Source organism: Myiozetetes cayanensis, unplaced genomic scaffold (assembly GCF_022539395.1).
Source record: "Myiozetetes cayanensis isolate MyiCay16 unplaced genomic scaffold, myiCay2020 scf12, whole genome shotgun sequence".
Classification (NCBI taxonomy): Eukaryota; Metazoa; Chordata; class Aves; order Passeriformes; family Tyrannidae; genus Myiozetetes; species Myiozetetes cayanensis.
The window spans coordinates 20,909,429-20,929,063 of record NW_026086826.1 but is presented as its reverse complement, the minus strand read 5'-3'; the positions used below and the strand labels follow the sequence as shown (position 1 = coordinate 20,929,063).

The window sequence follows — 19,635 nt, the reverse complement described above, 5'->3', positions numbered from 1 at the left end:
TTAGGAATTCAGCATAGGATTCTGGACTGAGTAAAATGGGACAAATTTCTGTTGGCTTCTTCTGAAAAGGACATTTCTGTTGGGGAGGTGAGCCAATGCCTTCTACTCTAAAGATGATTATTTGGTAGTTATTTGTTAGAGCCAGGCAGTCTGTTTGACTTCTTTAATGTATTGTTTTGACACTGACTGGTTTGGGTGGATCTTCCTTGCAGCATCATTGATTTCTCAAGCGTTTAAATGCATTTTACGTATTTAGGCAATTTTATACTAAAAAGAGTATCTTGGTGTTTGTTCTGTGTATTAGAATTTAGAATTCCTCCCAGTTTATAGCTGCCTATACATTTATATATCGTTTTGTCTGTCTGCATTTTTCAGGTCTTTACTGAAAAGCAAATAGTCAGCTCCACTCGGTTCCCTACGTCCTCCCAGCTTATTATTTCCATTCTATCATTCTGTCTTTTGTTTAGATTCATTTAGATTTCAGGTCATTTGTCTGTGACTTCCTCCATGCTAACTTGAAACAGTTATTTAAAGTAAAATATAATTCAGATGGGATTGTTATTTTAGAATTGATTTTTTTAAGTATCTGATTTGTAATAACTCAAACAAATAATTAGTAAGAATCACTTAAAGTAGCACTCCTTTTTGACTTTCTGCCACAAAGTTCCCCAGGTAATTCTGAAACTGGACCCTATAGCTATAGGATACAGCCAGATGCATCAGCATCAGACAGGGATTACTGAAGAATTCTGGTCAGCTGTCTTGTCTTACCCTCACTTACCTGTACTGCAAGATAAGCAGGCCACTTATGAAATGCTGCACTTTGGCCACCTCCCCGTTATTCCCATCCAGCCAAAAAGAGAGCGGCTCAAGGGAGCTTCTGGCCAGGAGCTGTGGTAGCCTTATGTATTTCTGAACAGGAGTGAGATACAAATGGCCACGGCAGAAGACTGAATGTTCTCACTTGCAGACCACGTGGAACTCAATTTTCTGACTGGTATAACTGAGTGGGTCTAATTGGGACGTGCTGAGCATGAGCTCAGGGCTGGCTCAGCCAGAACTTCAGTGGGCCTTTGGTACCTATGAATGAGGGCAGTTCTTTGCTTGGGCTTGCACTTCTTTCTATCTGTAGCATTCAAAAATGTGCTCAAGAGCAATCAGCAGCAGGCAGGAAAACTTTCAGCACCAGAACTGATGAACACACTGGTGATCAAGGGAGTAAGTAGGAAAAGAAAGTGAGGAGTGATGGTCTTTGGGAAGAGATCTACCATTGTGTTATTTTTGTTTGGCATCTCACACGAGCAGGGGTCTGTGCCTGGGGTCATGGCCACTGTTGTATCTGCAAGAGTAAATGAAAGAGGGAATTTATGTACATTTGTTGTTTTCTTACTTTTTGCATTTTATCTATTAGTTTTCCCAAAACTGAACAATACAAACAATTTTAAATGCAGCAGGTGTGGTGACACCAGGAAGTAATTGTTTCAGAAAGCTTGCATATATGCTTTTATAAAACAAATTGAGGTGGATTTTTAGTTTGTTTGTTTTAAATAAAGCAACAAGAAAAGAGTTGGAAAGCTGCCACCTTCATAGGATGCAGCATAGGATGCGAGTGAAGAAAAAAAATTATTATGGTATCTCCAGTAAGGGGACAATTGTCTGCTAGAAGGGGAGAAAAAACATGCAAAACCTTGGGGTAGTTTTTTTTTTGTGTCTTTTGGTGAACAATTCTCCTTCAGACTTGTTGTTCTTGTAATAGAGATTTCTTTTTTTTGTATTTGTCACTGCTTTGCAGTATTTTGAAAGTGGGAAGGTATGTCTAAAATGTTTTCTTTATAGAAATGGTTTCTTTTGCTTCAGCAAATGGCTTATTGATGTGTTAGTAAAAATAAAAGTATGTCATGTACATTGAACCTTTTGAGCAATCTAAGCTGAGATCTATCTGCCAGGACAGCCTGTGATAGAGAAATTGGAGGAGATGGACTGAGGTTACTTAAAATTGGCCCCCCTTTCAATCCAGATAGATCTATGGAGTATGAGGAGAAGAACAGGATGGAAATAAGACAAACTTCCAGTATGTCTTGAGCAATTGGTTCATTTAAAGTACTTCATGTTTGAACTATAGGGTTTGTGGGGGTTTTTTTGTTTGTTTGTTTTTTAATCTAGTAATAGCAAAAAATGAGCCAGTGTAAAAGCTTTTGAAGAGAAACAAATTTCAGGATTGAAGGAAAAGTTCTTTCCAATAAATGACTGTGGGTAATGTAGGAAGGTGAAGAAGGTTGTTAAGAGTACTTTGAGAGAAGGAAAGGGAATGTGCAAATATTCCTGGACCTCAGTAGCAGTGAGCCTTCTGCTCTAGCAAGATTGTGCTGACCATGAATTATGGCCATAAATCCATTTGCCCCTTCCCTTCTCTCAATTATGTAACTCTTTGTAGAGAGCTATTTTCTGGAATTTGCATGGATATATATGGATTATTCTTCATTTGGAAGAATGTCACTTGATTAAATGAGGTACAGCAGAGAAGCCAAGGTATTTTGAATGAAATTTGGTTCTTATATTGCATTGTAACAGTCTGTGACTTACAAACAATTTAAAATGCAGCGTAGGTTTTTCAGATATTTAGAATTCCAACCACCACCTTTAAAGCATATGTGTTCTTTGGATGTTTGGATTAAGGAGTGTTGGATTGCTCCTATTAACCATGTAAAAAAGATTAGATCCATTTGAGCAATTAGCCTGAAGTCTTTTTCTTGCTGTTTATGAATGCAAACAGGGCTCCTTTTTCTGTATCTCTGCAAAGGCATCCCAACTGTTTATGTTGCTTTCAGGGTGCTGTACCACCAATCCTGTCTGGAGGCAGCTGAAGTGGGGATGTGGATAACGTAGTGCAGATGGTTTTCTGTTTCTTTTATCTGTTTTGTTTTTCTGCCTTCTGCATTTGCTTCACTGTTATGGTTGTTGTCAGTCTGAGAGTGGATAGCTTGTGGGCACAACTGAATTCTTACTCACTTATCACTTCATATTTAACTTGTCACAGATAAAAATATGTTTCTACGAGACAGTGTTTTACTGTATTCTTTATCAAACTGCTCTGATGTTCATTTTGATGGATGATGATATCCAAATGATCACAGTGAGGACTCTTATTTTCAGTCCCTTTTGATTTAAATTAGGAATTAAATTCTCTCTAATTCTGCCTGGTTGTAGGCAGTCTGATACTTTGCTAGCATGTTTGTGTTGCAAACTGCACTCTCCTCCAGCTGCTCAGGCATAAAACAATCAAATATTGCTCTGGGTAGGCAGATGTACCTGTTACTGGTGAGTGAGCTTTGGGTTGAGGTGGTTAAACAGAGAATTCCCATCTCCTGAGAAATGGGAGCTGCATGGCTCTGGCTGCCCAGCTAGCCATGAAGCAGGAGGGACCTGCAGGGAAGGAGGCACTGCTGAGGCAACTCAACCTCAAGTCACACTCTCCCATGTAAGAGTTATTTTAAGGAGTTAGAGCTTAGCTGCACTAGCACCAATCCTTTGGAATAAGGATTCTTCTTCTGAGTGATGCAAACCTGCTTACTGCTAACTGGAGTTTGTATTATGTTGAAGTGTCTTTGTGGTCTGACAGGCCAGGCCTGTACAAAGCAGCTTTGTGAGCTCCCTCTGTGCCGGCCAGACCTGGGAGCCTCTTTGTTCTGCCAGCCCAGCTCTCATAAGCAGAGGTCTGGAAACCAAGCCAGGTGCTTGCAACTTTGTGCATCTTTGGGTGGAACCAAATGCTGTTCCCAGATGACCTTGAGCAACCTGTGCTTTCTAATGAGGTTGTAAGTCACACCTGTCTCATCCCATCACCTGCTGGGAGGAGACAGGTGTTACAGATCATGGAGCTGGATCCTACGTTTTGGGCCATAATTTCCTTTGTCTTTTTGAGTAAAAGCAATGCAAAATGGTGAGCTGCGCTGTGGCAAGTCCTGCAGGCCAGTAGTTAATACTGCTGTCTGCTCAGGAAAATGCCTGGAATAGCAAACATACTGCCTGTTTACAGAAATAAAAAGTTAATCATCATTTTAAGCTTAATGAAATGTGAAAATCACTTGCTAGGCCTCAGTTTCAGAAAAAAAAAATCCCAGAACGTATGTATTAATTCTTCCAGAAATTATTGAAATCAGAATGGTATGTAATAATTCTTTCAGAAATTATTAAAATTAAAGCAGTGTGAGGCTTTTAGCAGAGGAGATGTGAAAAGCAGGGAGAGTTGTGGACTATCTCGAACAACTACATTAGTGTTTTGCACTTGGAGGCTTTCTCAGCCTGGACTGTTTTATTTTTCTCACATAAATTACATATTAATAGTACTTTAAAAGGGTTCTCTGCTTAAAAGAAAGAATATTTTAATAGAGGATAAAACCAGGTTTTTGTATTCTTTAAAGTGATTTTCTTTTTTGTGAAATTAGGTTCGCAGCACTGCTTCAAAAATCCAAAGGAAATAATAGCGTTTGAGTTGTGGAGGATATCGTCAACTATGGGTGTTTGTATTGTTTACTTTTGGAGTTTGTCAGCTTTAGTAACTTAAAATCACTCGTGGTTCTTTTATTTGAAGGTGCCTGAATGCTTGTTGGAGGCTATAACATTTTTTTTTTAACATTATTTAAGGTGCAAATAAAATTGAAGTCAGAAAATACTTCAGGGAAAACAGAGCTGAAAACAATGCTATGCCATGATGCGCTCTCTATCATTCCTGGAAGTAGCTGCGAGCATGCTGCTTTTTGCTCGGTGGAAGGACAAAAGCCTGACACTAGGGCAGAAGGTGCCATCAGGCTGTTGATACACCTGCCCGTCACAGCTGTGCCCCGTGCCGCAGGTGCCGTGTTTGAGCCATCACCGGGCGGGCGGACGAGACGAGCACCCTCCCGGGCGGTCCCTCGGAGCGCCGGGCGAGCGGCGGTGCCCGGGGGCGGCGGGCGGGGTGAGGGGCGGTGGGACCCGCCGGTCCCGCCTCCCGGGGCGGGGCGGGCCCGGGGCGGGCCGAGCTGGCCGCGGCGGCGGTGGTGGTGGCGGGAGGGCGCAGCAGGAGCCGCCGCGGCCGCAGCATCGCGGCGCGGTGGCGGGGATGGAGCCCTGGAAGCAGTGCGGGCAGTGGCTGATCAGCTGCAAGGTGCTGCCGCCCAACCACCGGGTGACCTGGGACACGGCCCAGGTCTTCGACCTGGCGCAGACGCTGCGCGACGGCGTCCTGCTCTGCCAGCTGCTCAACAACCTGCGCAGCCACTCCATCAACCTCAAGGAGATCAACCTGCGCCCCCAGATGTCCCAGGTACGGCCGCGCCCCTCGCGGGGTCTCCGCGTGCTTTGCCTGCGGCTCGCGGCGGCGCGGGACCCGCGGGATGCGGGAGCGGGATGCGGGAGCGGGATGCGGCCGCTGCCCGTCTCCAGCGCGGAGCCTCCGCGCCCTCAGGGAGAGGAGCGTGGGTCGGACCCGGGGCAGCCCCCGCCGGGCGCCTTTTCCCTGCACGGGGTGTCGGCCCGGCCCCGTCTCGGCCCGTCCCGGGCGAGGGGACAGGGCTCAGCGGCAGCTCCGGCTCCCGAAGCCCCCTGAGGGGTCACAGCCTGCAGCGGGAGCCCCCCGGGCCCGTCGCGGTGAGGTGGCCGCGCTGAGGAGAAGTTCCGGCGGTACTCCCAGAGTCAGCACTTCAGCGTGTCTGTGTGCGTTGCTATTTAACGTGAGCAGGTTACAAATCAAATTGACCTCTTGCTTCTAGTTTTTCTGGCTATACGTAGGTATGTGATGGGGAGGGAGGGCGGCGGAGCGCGCCGGGCGGCGTGGCCGGGAGCGGAGCCCGGCAGGAGCGATGAAGGCAGGACAGGGGCTGGGGGAGAGCGGCGGGAGAAGCCCTGGTAGCGCCTGTCAGCTGCTTCTCCCAGCTTCTTGTGACCTATGGAGCTGAATGGCGAAGAGTGATTAGTAATGAGAAAGGGTGTTCTTGATAGCTGGCCTTTTATTTTTGGCTTTTTAAGTTGATGTTTTGGAGTTATTATTTAATAACTAAGTGTAATTCCAAATTCAGCCCTGTTTAAATGCGATTTTTAGTTCGGACTGATGTTTTGTTGCTGTGACTCAAAGTTGGTTTCAGATATCGAGATAAGATTATATTAATAATTCAGGAAGAGACTCTATATATACATGACTTCCTGTCACTGCTTCGCTCACACCTATGCCTTGGCAGAGACGGTGGCAGCCAAGGAGATGTTGTCTGCAAGGAAACTAAATTATGAACCTTTCATGTGTTTGAAAACCTTGAGAAACGGATGCACTAACATTTCAGTGTTATGTTTTAGGTTTATACAAATACAAATTGCCATTCCCATTTAGGTCACTGGCAAAAAGCAGTAGTGAATTACACTTCTTTGTCTGTCCTTGTCCGTGTTTACTTACAAACCCAGTTATTTTATTTCTTTTTAATTCTTTCTTTTAGCAACTATGTCTTACTACCGAGGGGATGTTTTCTGTACACCCACAGTGCCAAAAGTAAAAACGTCTTTCAGATACTCAGAGTAAAAACTCCCAGACCCTTGTACTAGATGTGAATGGTACAAAGGTTGTCCCCGTGTACTTGAGAGCTCAAGTGCCTGCTTGAATGGCATATGCAGAGGCAATACTTTATCTGAGTGATGGAGTGGGACAGAGGGTGGGCTCATCCAAATGGAAGAAATCCAGATAAGTTTTCTCTCTGCCCAGTTAAAACCTATGAGAGTTCCAGGACTTGCTAAACAGGAGCCTTGCTTTATATTTTCATTGCAGTTAGCCTGATTGCTTCCAAACTGACCCTTTTTCACTTTAGCTTGTGGAGCTATAAATACTTAATCTATGAACTGTTGGAAATGGTCTCCTGCCCTGCATAGAGTGGATACAAAGCATGGAAACAGATCCTCTTTTTTTTTTTTTTTTTAATGAACTGTAAGGTTGTCCTCATGACATGACACAGTATTTTTGAGGTGGCTAACTCGTTGAATCAATTAGTGATTAATGTTGTATATCTGATGACTGTTACTTAATTTTATTTTGATGACATGGTGGTCTCCTTCTGTCTACTAAAAATAAGTACCAAAATACTCTGCTGTGTTCTTTCTTGGAGTAGATTTGGGAATCAAGATTAATATTTATTTCTCTAAGTGTGTTTGAACTACAGATTATAATTGTAGATCTTGGATTATTTATAATGCATATTTTGAACTTTGTGTTTTGAGCTTTATGTATGTACAGTGTAGCTGCTGGAATTGTTTCACAGCTATGGCAGTTGCCTCCTTGTCTGTGTGTCTGCTCTATGCCTGAGGAACCTGCACTCCACGGTGCTGCAGACTGCTCTCTCCAGTGGTGCATTTCTCTGCCTTACACTGATTTCACCATTTAAACAGGAGGAACTGTTTCTGGATCAAAACCTGTAATGGATAACTTTATGTAGCATTAAATGTACTGGGAATGTTACTTTTTGTGTTCTGTGAGTTCAAGATTTCGTGATTTTAGTAAGAGTCTGTGGGGTTTATGAAAAACTTCTTGGAGGACACTCCTTCTCATTGAAAATGTCAGTAATTGTTATTAAAAATGTAGGTTTAAATTCTGCAAGTTGCTTGCAGTTTATGGCCAAGACCATAAAGAGCTCTTAGCAGTAACTTATGCAGAAATCTCAGTGGCTTGGAGATGATTCAGTTAGTGAGATCTGCTTGGAGTTGAGCCCTGAATTGTGAGTTTTCTCAGAATACTGCTTGTCAGTAAACTAATATTGCATCATAGTAAATTTGCATCATAAATTTGCTGCATCATAGGATCTTGGGGTCTTGTAGAAACACTAACTAACTCACCTGTTCCTTGTGGGATAATGATTTATAGGCACTGGAGGCATGGAGTGCCAGAGTAGAGTTGGCATTGGAATAGGAACTGTCTTGGCTGCTGATTTCACAGTCCGTCTGACCTCTTTGCTGTGTCTGTGCTGCTCAGCTGAGCTGTTTGAACTAAAGTGGCCCTTATCCATCATCTTCCAGAACTGAGATGCAGCTCCCGTACTCCCTGATCTGATGGTGTTTTCTGCCACTGGGTCTTAGAATGGGTCGTGGAATTCTTACTGCACAGTCCGCACTCAATAAAAACAGAGACTGAGAAGGGTAGGCTTCGTGAGTGGGCCTTGTTGAGGACAGATTCATTTTGGCCTTGTCTCTTACTGCTGTTGATGTTTGTTGGGCCTTTCTCTATGAACCAAGTTTTCATGTCTTAGGGGTTGTTATAAATGCAGCATCTTCAAAGAGTGGGAGAAAGCGAGAGGTGCTGCCTCAGGCAGACCTGGGAGTAGATGTCAGTTCTCTGATGTAAGAGCAAGTCTCTTCCGTTTCGTTACATATTTACGTTTTCAGCATGGGTGTGACAGATCACACGGTGATGCTCGTCAGCTTTGCTCAGTAGACCTTGGTCACCCCCTACAAGCTACGTGAAAAGCGTAGAGTGATTTTGACTGATGCTGCAGCTTCAGATGCTGCTTCTTGGTGGAGCTTCATTCATTCAAACAGGAACACTAACTTTGCTTGTAAGCAGCTGGCTGCTGATGGCTCTTGGGGCAGGAATTGAAACTGATGCTCAGCATGGCAACACAAACATGTGCTTGACCAAATGGCAGTGGGTATGTTCTCTTTTATGGGCCGGCTAGTACAGGGAGCTGCATGGCTCTGTCCCACCACCAGCCACACACCTCAAGTCATAGCTGTTTTCCTGGCTGGGCTGTTCTCCTGTTCTGTGCATTTGAGAGCTGTGGATTCTGCCCCTGCCTTTCTGGAGATAACAATGCCTGTGCAAGAGAAATGTCTTGGTAGTTTTAGACTGCACAATATTGGGTTTAGAAGCTGTTTGAACGCTGACTGTTTCCATTTGCATTACTGTAAGTTTATGAAAATATGTATATTTGGTTAGTGGAAGTTGTCCTTTGAAGAACAGAAGCTGATGCAGTCAGTTATGCTTTCCAGAAAGTGAGCCTCAGATGTGAAAGTATAAACCTTGCATTTATAAAGGATGAGCAGCATTGTTGCTTTGCCTGTGAACCTTTGTCCTCCGGGTTGCCTGTTCTCAGCTGCCTGGCTCCTGTCTGAGAGGCTGGTGAGTCCTGGTGAGAGGTTGCCTGTGAAAATTGGGCTTTGTATGAGATTGGAAATTCAGGTTCAGGGACCTACATGCCTGGGGGTTGTTTGTTTGTTTGGTTTGTTTTGTGTTTGTTTTTTTTCTTTTTTCACTTTGAATAGAACAGGAAAGTGTTGTCTCTATTAAGAGCTCTTGTGCCAAGGCCCAAACCCACTTGGCTGTTTGAACTCTCATGAGCTAGCACTTGAGTTACTTCAACCTGTGCATGGGCCATCAGAAAAGGAAATTTAAGAGATGGATCAAATAATGTATTTTGGCCTTTAAGTGCAGGGCAGTCTACCTGATTCAGACTTGAGAGTTGGTGTTGTGGAAGTGGTCTTAGTGCAGGCACCAAGCACTAAACCTTGTAGCCACTGGGAATGGAGCTCGAAGAGGAAATGTACTAAATGCATAGTGGAGATGTGACTGGTGTGCCAGTGTGTTGCAGGGTTTCCCCCAAATTGGAGCATCACTCCCTGGTGACAGTGAGAGGGAGGATGGAGCACTGTAGCTCAGCATCTGTGTCTTCCAGAGCTGTTCACTCTAGCCATTCACTTTCCTCAGATGCTGCCTCTTGGCTAATGTAGGCTGGTGAGAATAATAAAAATAGAAGTGATCCATAACAGAGAGTACTAATCCCAACCATAATCATACAAGAACTTAAGTAATTTATCACCAGAAATATGAAACCTAAATGAACAGATTTTGATGGATTTGCAGAAGATGTCATCTGTTTAATGCCTATCTTTTATCTTTAGTACTTTGCAAACTAGTTTTGAAATGGTTTTTGCAAGGCATTTAGTTAACTTGTGAGAGATTGCTAAACAGGAAAGCAGCACTTAATGTAATACTGGCATAGGAGTTTACTAAAAGGGATGTTGACATGGATTAAATATTAAAAATAACTATTTCCTATTATTCTAATAAAAATAAAATATCCCTCACTTGGAGTATTAAAAGTTCAAATGTCTTCTAATTTTAGGGAGTTATTTTTTTTTTGGTGTGACCATGTAGTCCAAAGGAAGTTGATTATCTTTGTCATCCATGTAATATTTTGGTGTAACAACAGAGCTTTTGAGCAGGAGTTTATTTTTCTTGGTTACAGTGGTACCAGGTGGTCTCAGGATGTGGGTGTGCCAAGGAAGACACGCCTCTCCATTTTCTCTGATCCTGCCTTTGGCTGGGAGCTTCCCTGTCCCCCACAAATGATAACCCCCATCTCCTGCCTCTCACTCTGTGCATGTGCATCCCACCTCTGCAAGCTTCCCACGGGTGGGGATGCTCCCCTGTGCTTTCCCCCATGCATGCCTCTGTGCATTGATTCCCTCCCACTTCCCAGCATGGCAAACCTTGTGTGCCATGTGGCTCTGCAAAGGAGGAAACAGGAATGGTATCTTGACCCTGCATGTTATCGGAAGGAGAAAGATTTGGAGTGAATGGATGTGCTGACCTCTGTGCTTGAGGATCTGGTTTAGGATCTTAGGAGGGACCAGATGAGCTAAATAGGAAAATAAAAGGGATTCAGAGTGGTGCTTGTGACCCTCCCTAGGAGTCACAGGATATCAGTAACGTGTTTTCCTTTGGCAGAGAGATCTTTTAAGAGAACTGGTGTGCAAAATAACTTGTTGTGTTTTTTTGGTATGTGAGGTGCTAGGATGTACCACAAAGATACATTTAGGTAATACAGTTTTTCTGAAACTGTAAAACTTCTTGGGCTTGAATAAGATTTTAGAACCTGGTTCGATTTTTGTCAGTGTGTGGAAACAAGAGACGTGTTTAACACCCCCCGCCATTTCTTGAATTATTTGAAACTAGCTGTATGTTCCCACAGACTTAAAAGAATTCAGTTATTTACAAAATATTTTTTAACTTTTCAGATTTTGTCAGTCTCTTCGCTTATTTGCTGGTACTTTGGTCCACTAAACATCTTTACCATGTTTAATTTTATTTTCGTGATTCATTTAAATCAAAACTGTATTGGCCATAAGATATATTATCCATAAAAGGTATATTTATCCATATGTGTTATGTGTACATATACATATCCTGTATGTGTTAGACTTGGTAAAATATATATTGAACAATATTGTTCGTAGCAAAACCTTAATATGACCTCTGTTTTTTTCTAAGAAAAGCAACTGATGAAAAATAGTGACCTAGTTTTCCTAGGTAATTCTTCTTACCTTATGAAGATGGAGAAAATAGTGCTTGAAAACTGATGTAATGATTTTAATTGATCCACATTGATTCTTTCTGGTTGGAAGGGAAAACTGCAGTTGTACTGTATGGTAAAGCTTATTTTACATCTCACATTTATCATGCAGTTATTAAATGCAGCACACACATCTTGCCAAGAGTTGTCTCAAATGTGTCCTCCTGCACAAAATATTAGTGTGCTGGCAACTGTCTAAAGCATTAACAGAAAAATATTCATGCTGGTTTCTCACAGAGGCTGTAGGGTATGCCAGTTGTGGATAATTTAAATTAGTGTCTCTGTATGGCACGCTGCTGTGTCATGTGGGAGAAGCCACATTTTTTTCTGAGCCTTGTCTGACAAAGGTGGGAGACCTGTGATAGTGGCAAGTTGAAGGACTGCCTGTGAAAAGAAACAAATAAATGAAAATGGTTCAAGGAAGGAGAGATGGATATATAAGAAATAACCAAAAGAAACAAATATTAACTAGAGAGAATGGTCAGAAAAAATTGGGAAGCTGGATTGAAGAGGGTATCAGCAAGCAAGACTCTTAAAGTTTTTGAGATTTATCCCAAGATACGTACAGAAAACCAATCTTGGATATGCTGTGTTATTCTTTAATATAACAGATAATGGCACTATGTTATAACCTCCTTCCTTAGGCCTGTGAGTGCAGGAGGTGATTTGCCAGGCTGCAGCACTGGTGGGTTAGCATAATACAGTGGTACAGTCTGTGCCCTGGTGAGATAGAGGATCTTGGATTTCTCACATGCCTCTCTTTTCCACTCTCCTTTGAAGGTCAGAAGAGTTGATTAAATCACAGTTGTAAAGAAGGAAATACAGAGGGTAAGGAGAGAAAGGGCTACAAGGTGAGAGAGAGGCAAGGCAGCTGCCAGGGGTGAGGGGATGATCCTGCAGGGAGCGTGGTGGTGCATCCATCCTGGCCATGCCAACAGGGACCTGGCACCTCCTGGCCCTGGCACAGCTGAGCCGGGGCTTCACTGGTGTGGGAGCAGCAGCTGGCAGGCTGGTGAGAGGCATGGGCAGGAAGGACTTTCAGAACACAGTTTGGTGTTGGTAAAATACAGGCAGGCAGGGAAGGACACCCCTCTGCTGAAGTAATGTTTGCTCCCTGACCAGCGGCTGATCCTGACAGGAACAGGACAAGTGCCTGTGGCTGCAAAGGAAGCCCACTGGAGTGTGCTCCCCTCCATATTTCTTCCACGAGTCACTGCCTGTTGCAGGCAGGGAAATACTGACTGAAATACTGACTTGTACCCTGCATCGTGTGGGTATCTCTGAGTACAGAGGAATATGTGTTGTTTTATTAGACCACTGACAGTTTTATCTTCTTTAAGTTTTACTTGGTCTGGAGGTGTCAGTTTTTGAACTTGTTCCCTCAATACTAAAATTGTATCTGTGGTTCTTAAAAATCAGGTTGAACAAAAACTCCCACCAAAAAACTTTGCTTTTTTTGTTTTTGTTCTCCTTTCTGGTGCTCTGAAAGCAGTGTTGCAGTACTTCCACTTCATTCCATAATACTTCATAGCAGTGTTCTGTGCTACCTTACATTGTATTATTTTAATATTTCAAAAACTCTGTTTCACAGAGAAATATAAACTGATATACACTTTGTCAAATTGGCTATTAATTTTTTCCTCTGCACTTTCTAGTGTACTTGGCATTATCTGGAGCTACCTTTTCTTTCCCCTTATTTTGCTTTGACAAGCTGTGTTTAAGACTTGAGGCACTGTGAATTACCAGCTGTTTGCTAAGACTGACGATGTATAAAATGAAATCTGAACTGACATCTTTATAGTAAGGTTTTGAGTTTTTATATGTAGCAGAAAGATGTTCCCTCAAAGCCCATTGAATGCTATTGGCTTCAGTTCACTACATTTTCAAGTGAGAACTTATCTTTTGGAAAAATATCAGTCAATGACCCTTTTTTTCATCCTGTATTAAACAACAATAGTGAATGTCTTGGTAACATGAAACACTAGAGGACTCTTAGTAGGATATTTGTTTCTTTGTACATTCAGAACACAAAACATTAGTCTCAAATTTCATAATATAGTGGTATTGTAGCAATTGGTGTAAAAGCCACTCGTGTACTGTTTAAAATGTTCTTGCAGACCTATGGGTATTGTTCAGCTGTCTTATATTACAATCCAAAATATTTTGGGCCTCTAAATTGCCTTTACTTTCAATCAGAATTTTATTTTATAATTGGTTAATAGGTATTCAGTTCATCTCTCAGTACCTGTTTTTTCACTAATTCTATCCCTCTAAAAATCACTTGAAATTTATTTTAAATTATACAAATAATACATATGATTGCCTTGCAGAAGCAAACAAAATGTATATATGACATTGTTGCTATAATAAAATATTTTCTGGAAAAAAAACCCCACCCACAACAAAACCCCAGCCATCAAAGCAAAGCATTTTTAAAGCATATTTTTTGCTGGTAATGCTTAGCAGGGCAAGATGATTTGTATTTCCAAAATCCTTAGATATGCCCTTTAATCCTTGATACCATCAATTTTACAGTTTCTTTCTGAGTTATATAAGGGTATGTGCTGTACAGTCTGTAGTTAGGGTACTTTTTAATCCTTGCTTGTTTCTTCATTCACACTACTTCTGCATGAAAAGGAGCATTAGAGTCAACTCAAACAGTGATTAGAGCTTGTCCCCTAAAAATTTTGATTGTCAAAGCAGCCTCACTTCACTGTTGGGCAGGAAATTTGATGCATTAAAAAATGAATGTGTTATTTTGCCTGCCCACACTCTAAACTAATAGTGTAATAACCACAGCATCATCAGAGCTTGTGTAATTCCTTAAATCTTGCTTGCATGTTGGCAGTCAGGATTTAAATTATACTTTTATGCTCCAGTGATTGACTTCAGATCAACTACTGCCTCATGTTGCTGTGTTGCCTTAGATCAGCTGGTAAAAGGCCATGAGGGACATGGTATTTTTCCCTCTGAATTCTTCAGGATCTATGAGTAAGTATGTCTGATTCCAGCACAGAGATGGTTAAAGGTAGATGGAGAACCACACCTTCCCTGCACTAATGTCCCCACAGGTTTTAGGTGTTTGTGGATGGAGGTGTGGTGATGACATAGTCCCACCATGTGAATTGTAACTTGAGGTGAAGACTCATTAATCCTACTTATCTCTGTAGAATTTGGATCAAGCTTTGAATTTCCTTTTCTTGGAAAATAAGTAGAGTGTGGGAAGCACCAGGGAGAATGTTCGAACTATTGCTATTGCCTGCAGCATCTTTTACTCTCAAAAAAGAGTGATTCTCCCTGAAGTGCCCTTGCAGGCTGCTGCCTTTGGGCTTACGGTCAGTTGATTTCTGGTTGGTTAAAAAGGGATTTCTGCCAAGGTTTTAAAACCTAACTTATATTGAGGCAGGTATTTTGAAAACCTCTTGATGCTACTTTGCAGCTCAAGTTTTGCATTTCACAGCAGTACCAGTTTTGCTAAATCTCATGAAGTTGTGTGAGGAAATAATTGTTTCACTTTCTCTTAGTGATTGACCCTCCATAAGCACAAAGTGATGCAGGTTCGGGTTGTATTGCATACCTTTCTGAGTTGGCAAGTGCTTATTTTTAACTATTGTTGAAAATTCCTCATGAGCTTTGACTTCCCACCCTCCTTTTCTCCAACTTTTTTTTATGGATCTTGCCTAGGGTTTTGAATGCTTGATATGAAATGATAGTTTTTGGGCCATAGCTAGAGGGCTTGTTTGGGATGTGTGTGTGTTCTCTTAGGGCTGTTCTGTTCAAGGGGATTCTGAGAGCATTTTTAGAAGTGCAGAATATGTTAAAACCTTCAGTGGTCTTTAACAGGTGTTTATTGTCTTGAAGTTTTATGTCCTAAACAGGGTTAACTTGAACCATTTTGTTTTGATTTCTGCCTGTCCTGATCTTCTTTTTATCCCTCACAAAGGAGTGCTTTGCCTTGATGTTAATCACTACAGGGACTCATGAGAAAGTTATTCAGGGTCTGCCATTCATTCGGTTTGCATTTGTGGCTGGCAGCACTGAATATGGTGATGCATCTTCTCTGTGGGTTGTGCTGAGGCCACTGGTTTCACTGTAAGTGTGCTGAACAGATGGCAATCGTTGTAAAAGCTGAGGTTTAACTTCACATTTGTTGTTCTCAGTGATGCCTTCAAGCGATGTTGGTTAAAGGATTGTGCCTCAGAAAGGGCTGGTAGGTACTGTCACTGTACTGCTGCAGGTTTTATGAAGCTTTAAGGAAGTGACACCTGTAATCCTTTTGGAATGTCTCTATAGTTGTATCAGAGTCCTGTAGTTTTCCCTTTCTGCTGAAGACCCCGGTAAACTGATTAGCTGAGATGAAAGGCTTTGCTGACTGGGGTGTGTATGATTTGCATGTGAATGTGGACATGGTGATGGGAGAGGGTGCAGACGTGGGAATGGCAGAGCCATGCTGGCTACAGGGTGGGCTGTTCCTCATGAGAAGCTCCTGAGCAGCAGACTGGAGCATATTTCAGATCTGTGTGTCTTCCCAGCTATAATTGCTCAGATTCATAGACCCCTGGGGAATCTGATTAATTTAAACTATATGCATTCTCTTTTCTGAGAATGTAGGTTTTTGTAGCTTGTAAGCCCCATAGCGCATCACGTTATTTCAAGAGCACAAGCCCTAGCAATATTCATGGAATGTGGATTATTCTCTGGTGTCAAAAATACCTGCTATGAAGAAAAAAAAAAGATTTTGAAAAAGAGATTATAAGCTATTTGCTGTGACCAATGGGAGAAACACAAGAAAGCTAATTAAAAAACTCCTGAAACAAGGGGGAATGTATTTTGTAACATTCTCTTAGCACACCTCACTAGGAATAAGCCTGAGGTGTAGATTCTTACATCAGTAGTATTATAGTAGCTGTGAGTTCATGTGATTGCTGATTAACAGTGAAGAAAGGTCGAGATGTTCTTTTTTGGGGTAGAATTGGCGTTTTGGTGGAATTTCTCTGTGTAGATTTTCTGATGGAAGTTGTCCTATTAATTAAGGATTTGGTCTTTCTAGCTCAGAACTTGTGCTTTTCCATGCAATGTGAAGACAAGCATGGGGAATGGCTTCCTCTGTCTTAAAAATGTTTTTCCAAATTAGTGGCTCAATGTGAAGAACCACAAATATATTTTGCTAAACTGTTTAGGTTCGGGAATAACTCGTAAGTGATGTATCTTTTAATTCCAGTGAGGAACAGTGATTTCATCTAATGTGTCTAATCTAAAATTTGTGGTTAAGCAGTTCAACAGGAAAATTAGTCCTCAAAATGTTCTACAGGAGTGCCATTCTTGGGAGATATTCTTAAAACTATTTAGAAAAGAAATGTGGCAGTATTTAGCTTTTGCTGTTTAGTGCTGAACAACTTTAGAGTTTGACCTCAAAATCCAGTGTTTCAATAAAGTCACGTTAAAGTTTAATGAACTTAAAATGCCTTTCATCTTGATTTGAAAGAGCAGCAGAATTTGAAATGTGAGGATTTCTGTAGGATATTTCATTTTGCTGACAGGTTTGCTAGTGACAACCTTTTTTGAGTTTTCCCTTGCAAATGTGTTTCTCACATTTCTCTACCTTGGCTCAGGTGGCTCGATCTTCTCTATCGGAAACTCAGACTGCTCTGTGATTAGTAGCAGGTACTGCTCTGACAAGTCTGGGCTATTTTTTAAATTATTTTTTCTCTCTTCTTGTCTGTAATTCTCACTCATTTTGACTCATCTCTGTTCTGCAACTTGTTCTCTCTCCTCTCAAACTGGACTGTATTACTTTCACCTTCTACATTTGCCTTCCCCCTCCCACTTGTATTTCCTTCTCCTACCAGTGCATCTGTTTCCTCTTTCACTTCTTTCCTGATGCTCTTTCTTCCTTTCAGCTGTTTTCCCTGCCCTGTTGGCTTCATCCCTCCACAGATTCTCTGAAATATGTTTCCTACATGGATAAGAGCCCGTCTCCTCCGGAAGCTGTTTCCTGCGTAAGGGAGAGTGTTGGGCAGGAAGGCTCCAGTGGAAGTTACATTTTTAGGACCAGAGAACACAGAGGTTTCAAGGGACCTGACAGCTCTTGACCAATGAATCACATGTTGGGCTGTTTAAAGCTGCTTTTCAGTGACTGCTCTTTGTAAAAGGTGATTGCTTTTGCTTTTACCCATTACTTTAAAAATTTCTGCCTCCTTCCTGTTGCAGTCAGAGGTTTCCAGCATATTGTGAGGGTGTCCCCAAAATTGGTTTGCTTCTTTACTCCAGGTGGACTGGGCAGAGAACTCTGGTGGGAAGTGATGAGGATAAAAGCTGGTGCTTGGGAGTCTGCAGGGTGAATCAGACTGGAAACTTGTTCTTTTCAAAAGCAGCATCACTTGATTCCTGCCCTTGCCACCAGCCTCTGGAGGTTTGTGCCTCCACAGCAGTGCTTAAGCAATATTATTCTGGGGTTGTGTCCTAAGGGAGCAGGTGGAGATGGGAATGGTAGTTATTTTTAACCACTTTTTAGATTGATTATCAATGTTGCTTGCAAGGCAGAAATAGGCCAGTCCTACCAGCCAGTGTGCTCATCCCGCAGCTCCCTCCATAGTTTCTGCCTCTTCTTCTGGTTAGCTCCACTCACTCTTCAGAGGCTGACAGGCATGATCATTTTATTTCTTCTTCCCAAGCTGGAGGTGAGAAGATTATTTACACTCAAAGTGAAACAACCACCACCACACTGTATTGTGTACGCTGGTATTGTGAGATGCAAGCATCTGCAACACAGTGATGGCCCTGAGGGATTACCTTGGTAGCTGATGGCAGCTGTAAACTGATTACATGTAAATGTAAGAGTAACTTTATCAGAGATTCCTTAAACTTTTTTTCATCTTATTCAAACTACAATTTTTCTTCAAGTTCCTGGAGTTTTGCTTGCTTGCTTTCTGGGGATGGACACAGTCTTTATAGGCCTGATCTAATTCCTAGCAGTTGCAGGCAGAGAAGGAGGAGATGCCTGGCTGCTTTTTTCCAACTGAAGTTTGTGGATGTGCTGTAAATGAGAGCTCAGTAGGGTCAAGGCATAAATGGCGAGTGACTGTTCTGTAAATGTGCACCTCTTGTCTCCATTTGCTCATGTTATTTCTCTGTTTGTGAGGATGAAGCAGTTCGATATTACCATTTAAGAGTCATTTTTTAGAGGTTCTCATGGGACTAAATGAAAACTTTGTCATTTCCTGGTTTAGTGGAGAACACATATTTGAAGAAAAATTGTGATACTCATCCTACTATGCTGGCTGATTTTATGGTTTCATATGATTTGAAGCACCTAGAGCAGCTGTAGCCTATTTGTTTCATGATGAGATGCTGATGAGAACTTAATCAAGGTCAGTTATTTTTTTACTTCAGTACTGGATCTTTCCTAACTTGAGAATAATTTTCCCCACATACCCCTTCAGAACTGAAATAGCTGCTGTGAAGGAAGCTGCTTTTTATTAGTTTTCTATCATGAAGGTTTTCATTGTGAAGTCTGGTCTGCTCTTTTATGCTTTGTTCACTTTATTCACTGTTTATAGTTGTAAGAGTGGCTTTTAACTAGGGAAGGTCCTTTAAATTTTTTTTCTACTCTTAGTCATATTCTTTTCCGACCATTATCATGTCTCTCTATTCACTTATCAATTGTTAATGTCCCAAGGGGAAAGTAAGCTGGAGATCTTGAGTGGCTGCAGATTCATTGGAAGAACATATGATGACCAAATAGTTTGTGTGTTTGGTTTTTTTTTCATTTGTTTGGTTTTTTGGGCAGCATTTAAAAAAATTATTTTGGTTATGTCTACTCCCTTGGTATTAATGATAACACACTGTTGGTTGCTTTAGGATGACTAAAACCTTCTTTGGAGTAGAAGTCTTCAACAGTTAGAAGGAACAAATAAAATGAATGGCAGATGTTTCCTTTTTTTTTTTTTTTTCCTCCCCTCAGCTGGCTTTGAAATGGCATCATTTTTTTGTTTTACACTTGAAGTTTTCAAACCAGGAGTCACTGACAAAAAGAAGTGATTGCCATACTGTTGTGTTAGGAGGTTCTTGAATTTCCTATGCACGTTCTTCAGTGTCCTCTATTCTGTTCAAGAAATTACCACATTTAGCAGACAGTAACTTGACTTGTTTAGACAGACATGGAGATGGGACAATTTAATTTTTGCTAGCTCTCTGCAGCTGTCAAAAAAATTAATCAGGAATACCCTTGAGTGGCAAGGCATACTGGTATTAAAAAGGCAATGTCACTTGAGCC

The 19,635-nt window shown here is 41.8% G+C and overlaps 1 protein-coding gene across 2 annotated transcripts in view; it reads left to right on the top strand.

The window, feature by feature from the left end:
• Positions 1–5,070: 5,070 nt before the first annotated feature.
• The window catches only part of VAV3 (vav guanine nucleotide exchange factor 3), a 154,128-nt gene continuing 139,563 nt past the window's right edge, over positions 5,071–19,635 (top strand). For both annotated transcript variants that reach the window (XM_050306669.1, XM_050306668.1), the window contains exon 1: positions 5,071–5,305. In XM_050306669.1, the coding sequence (XP_050162626.1) occupies positions 5,102–5,305 (204 nt within the window). In that variant the 5' untranslated portion in view covers positions 5,071–5,101. The remainder of the gene's footprint in view (positions 5,306–19,635) is intronic.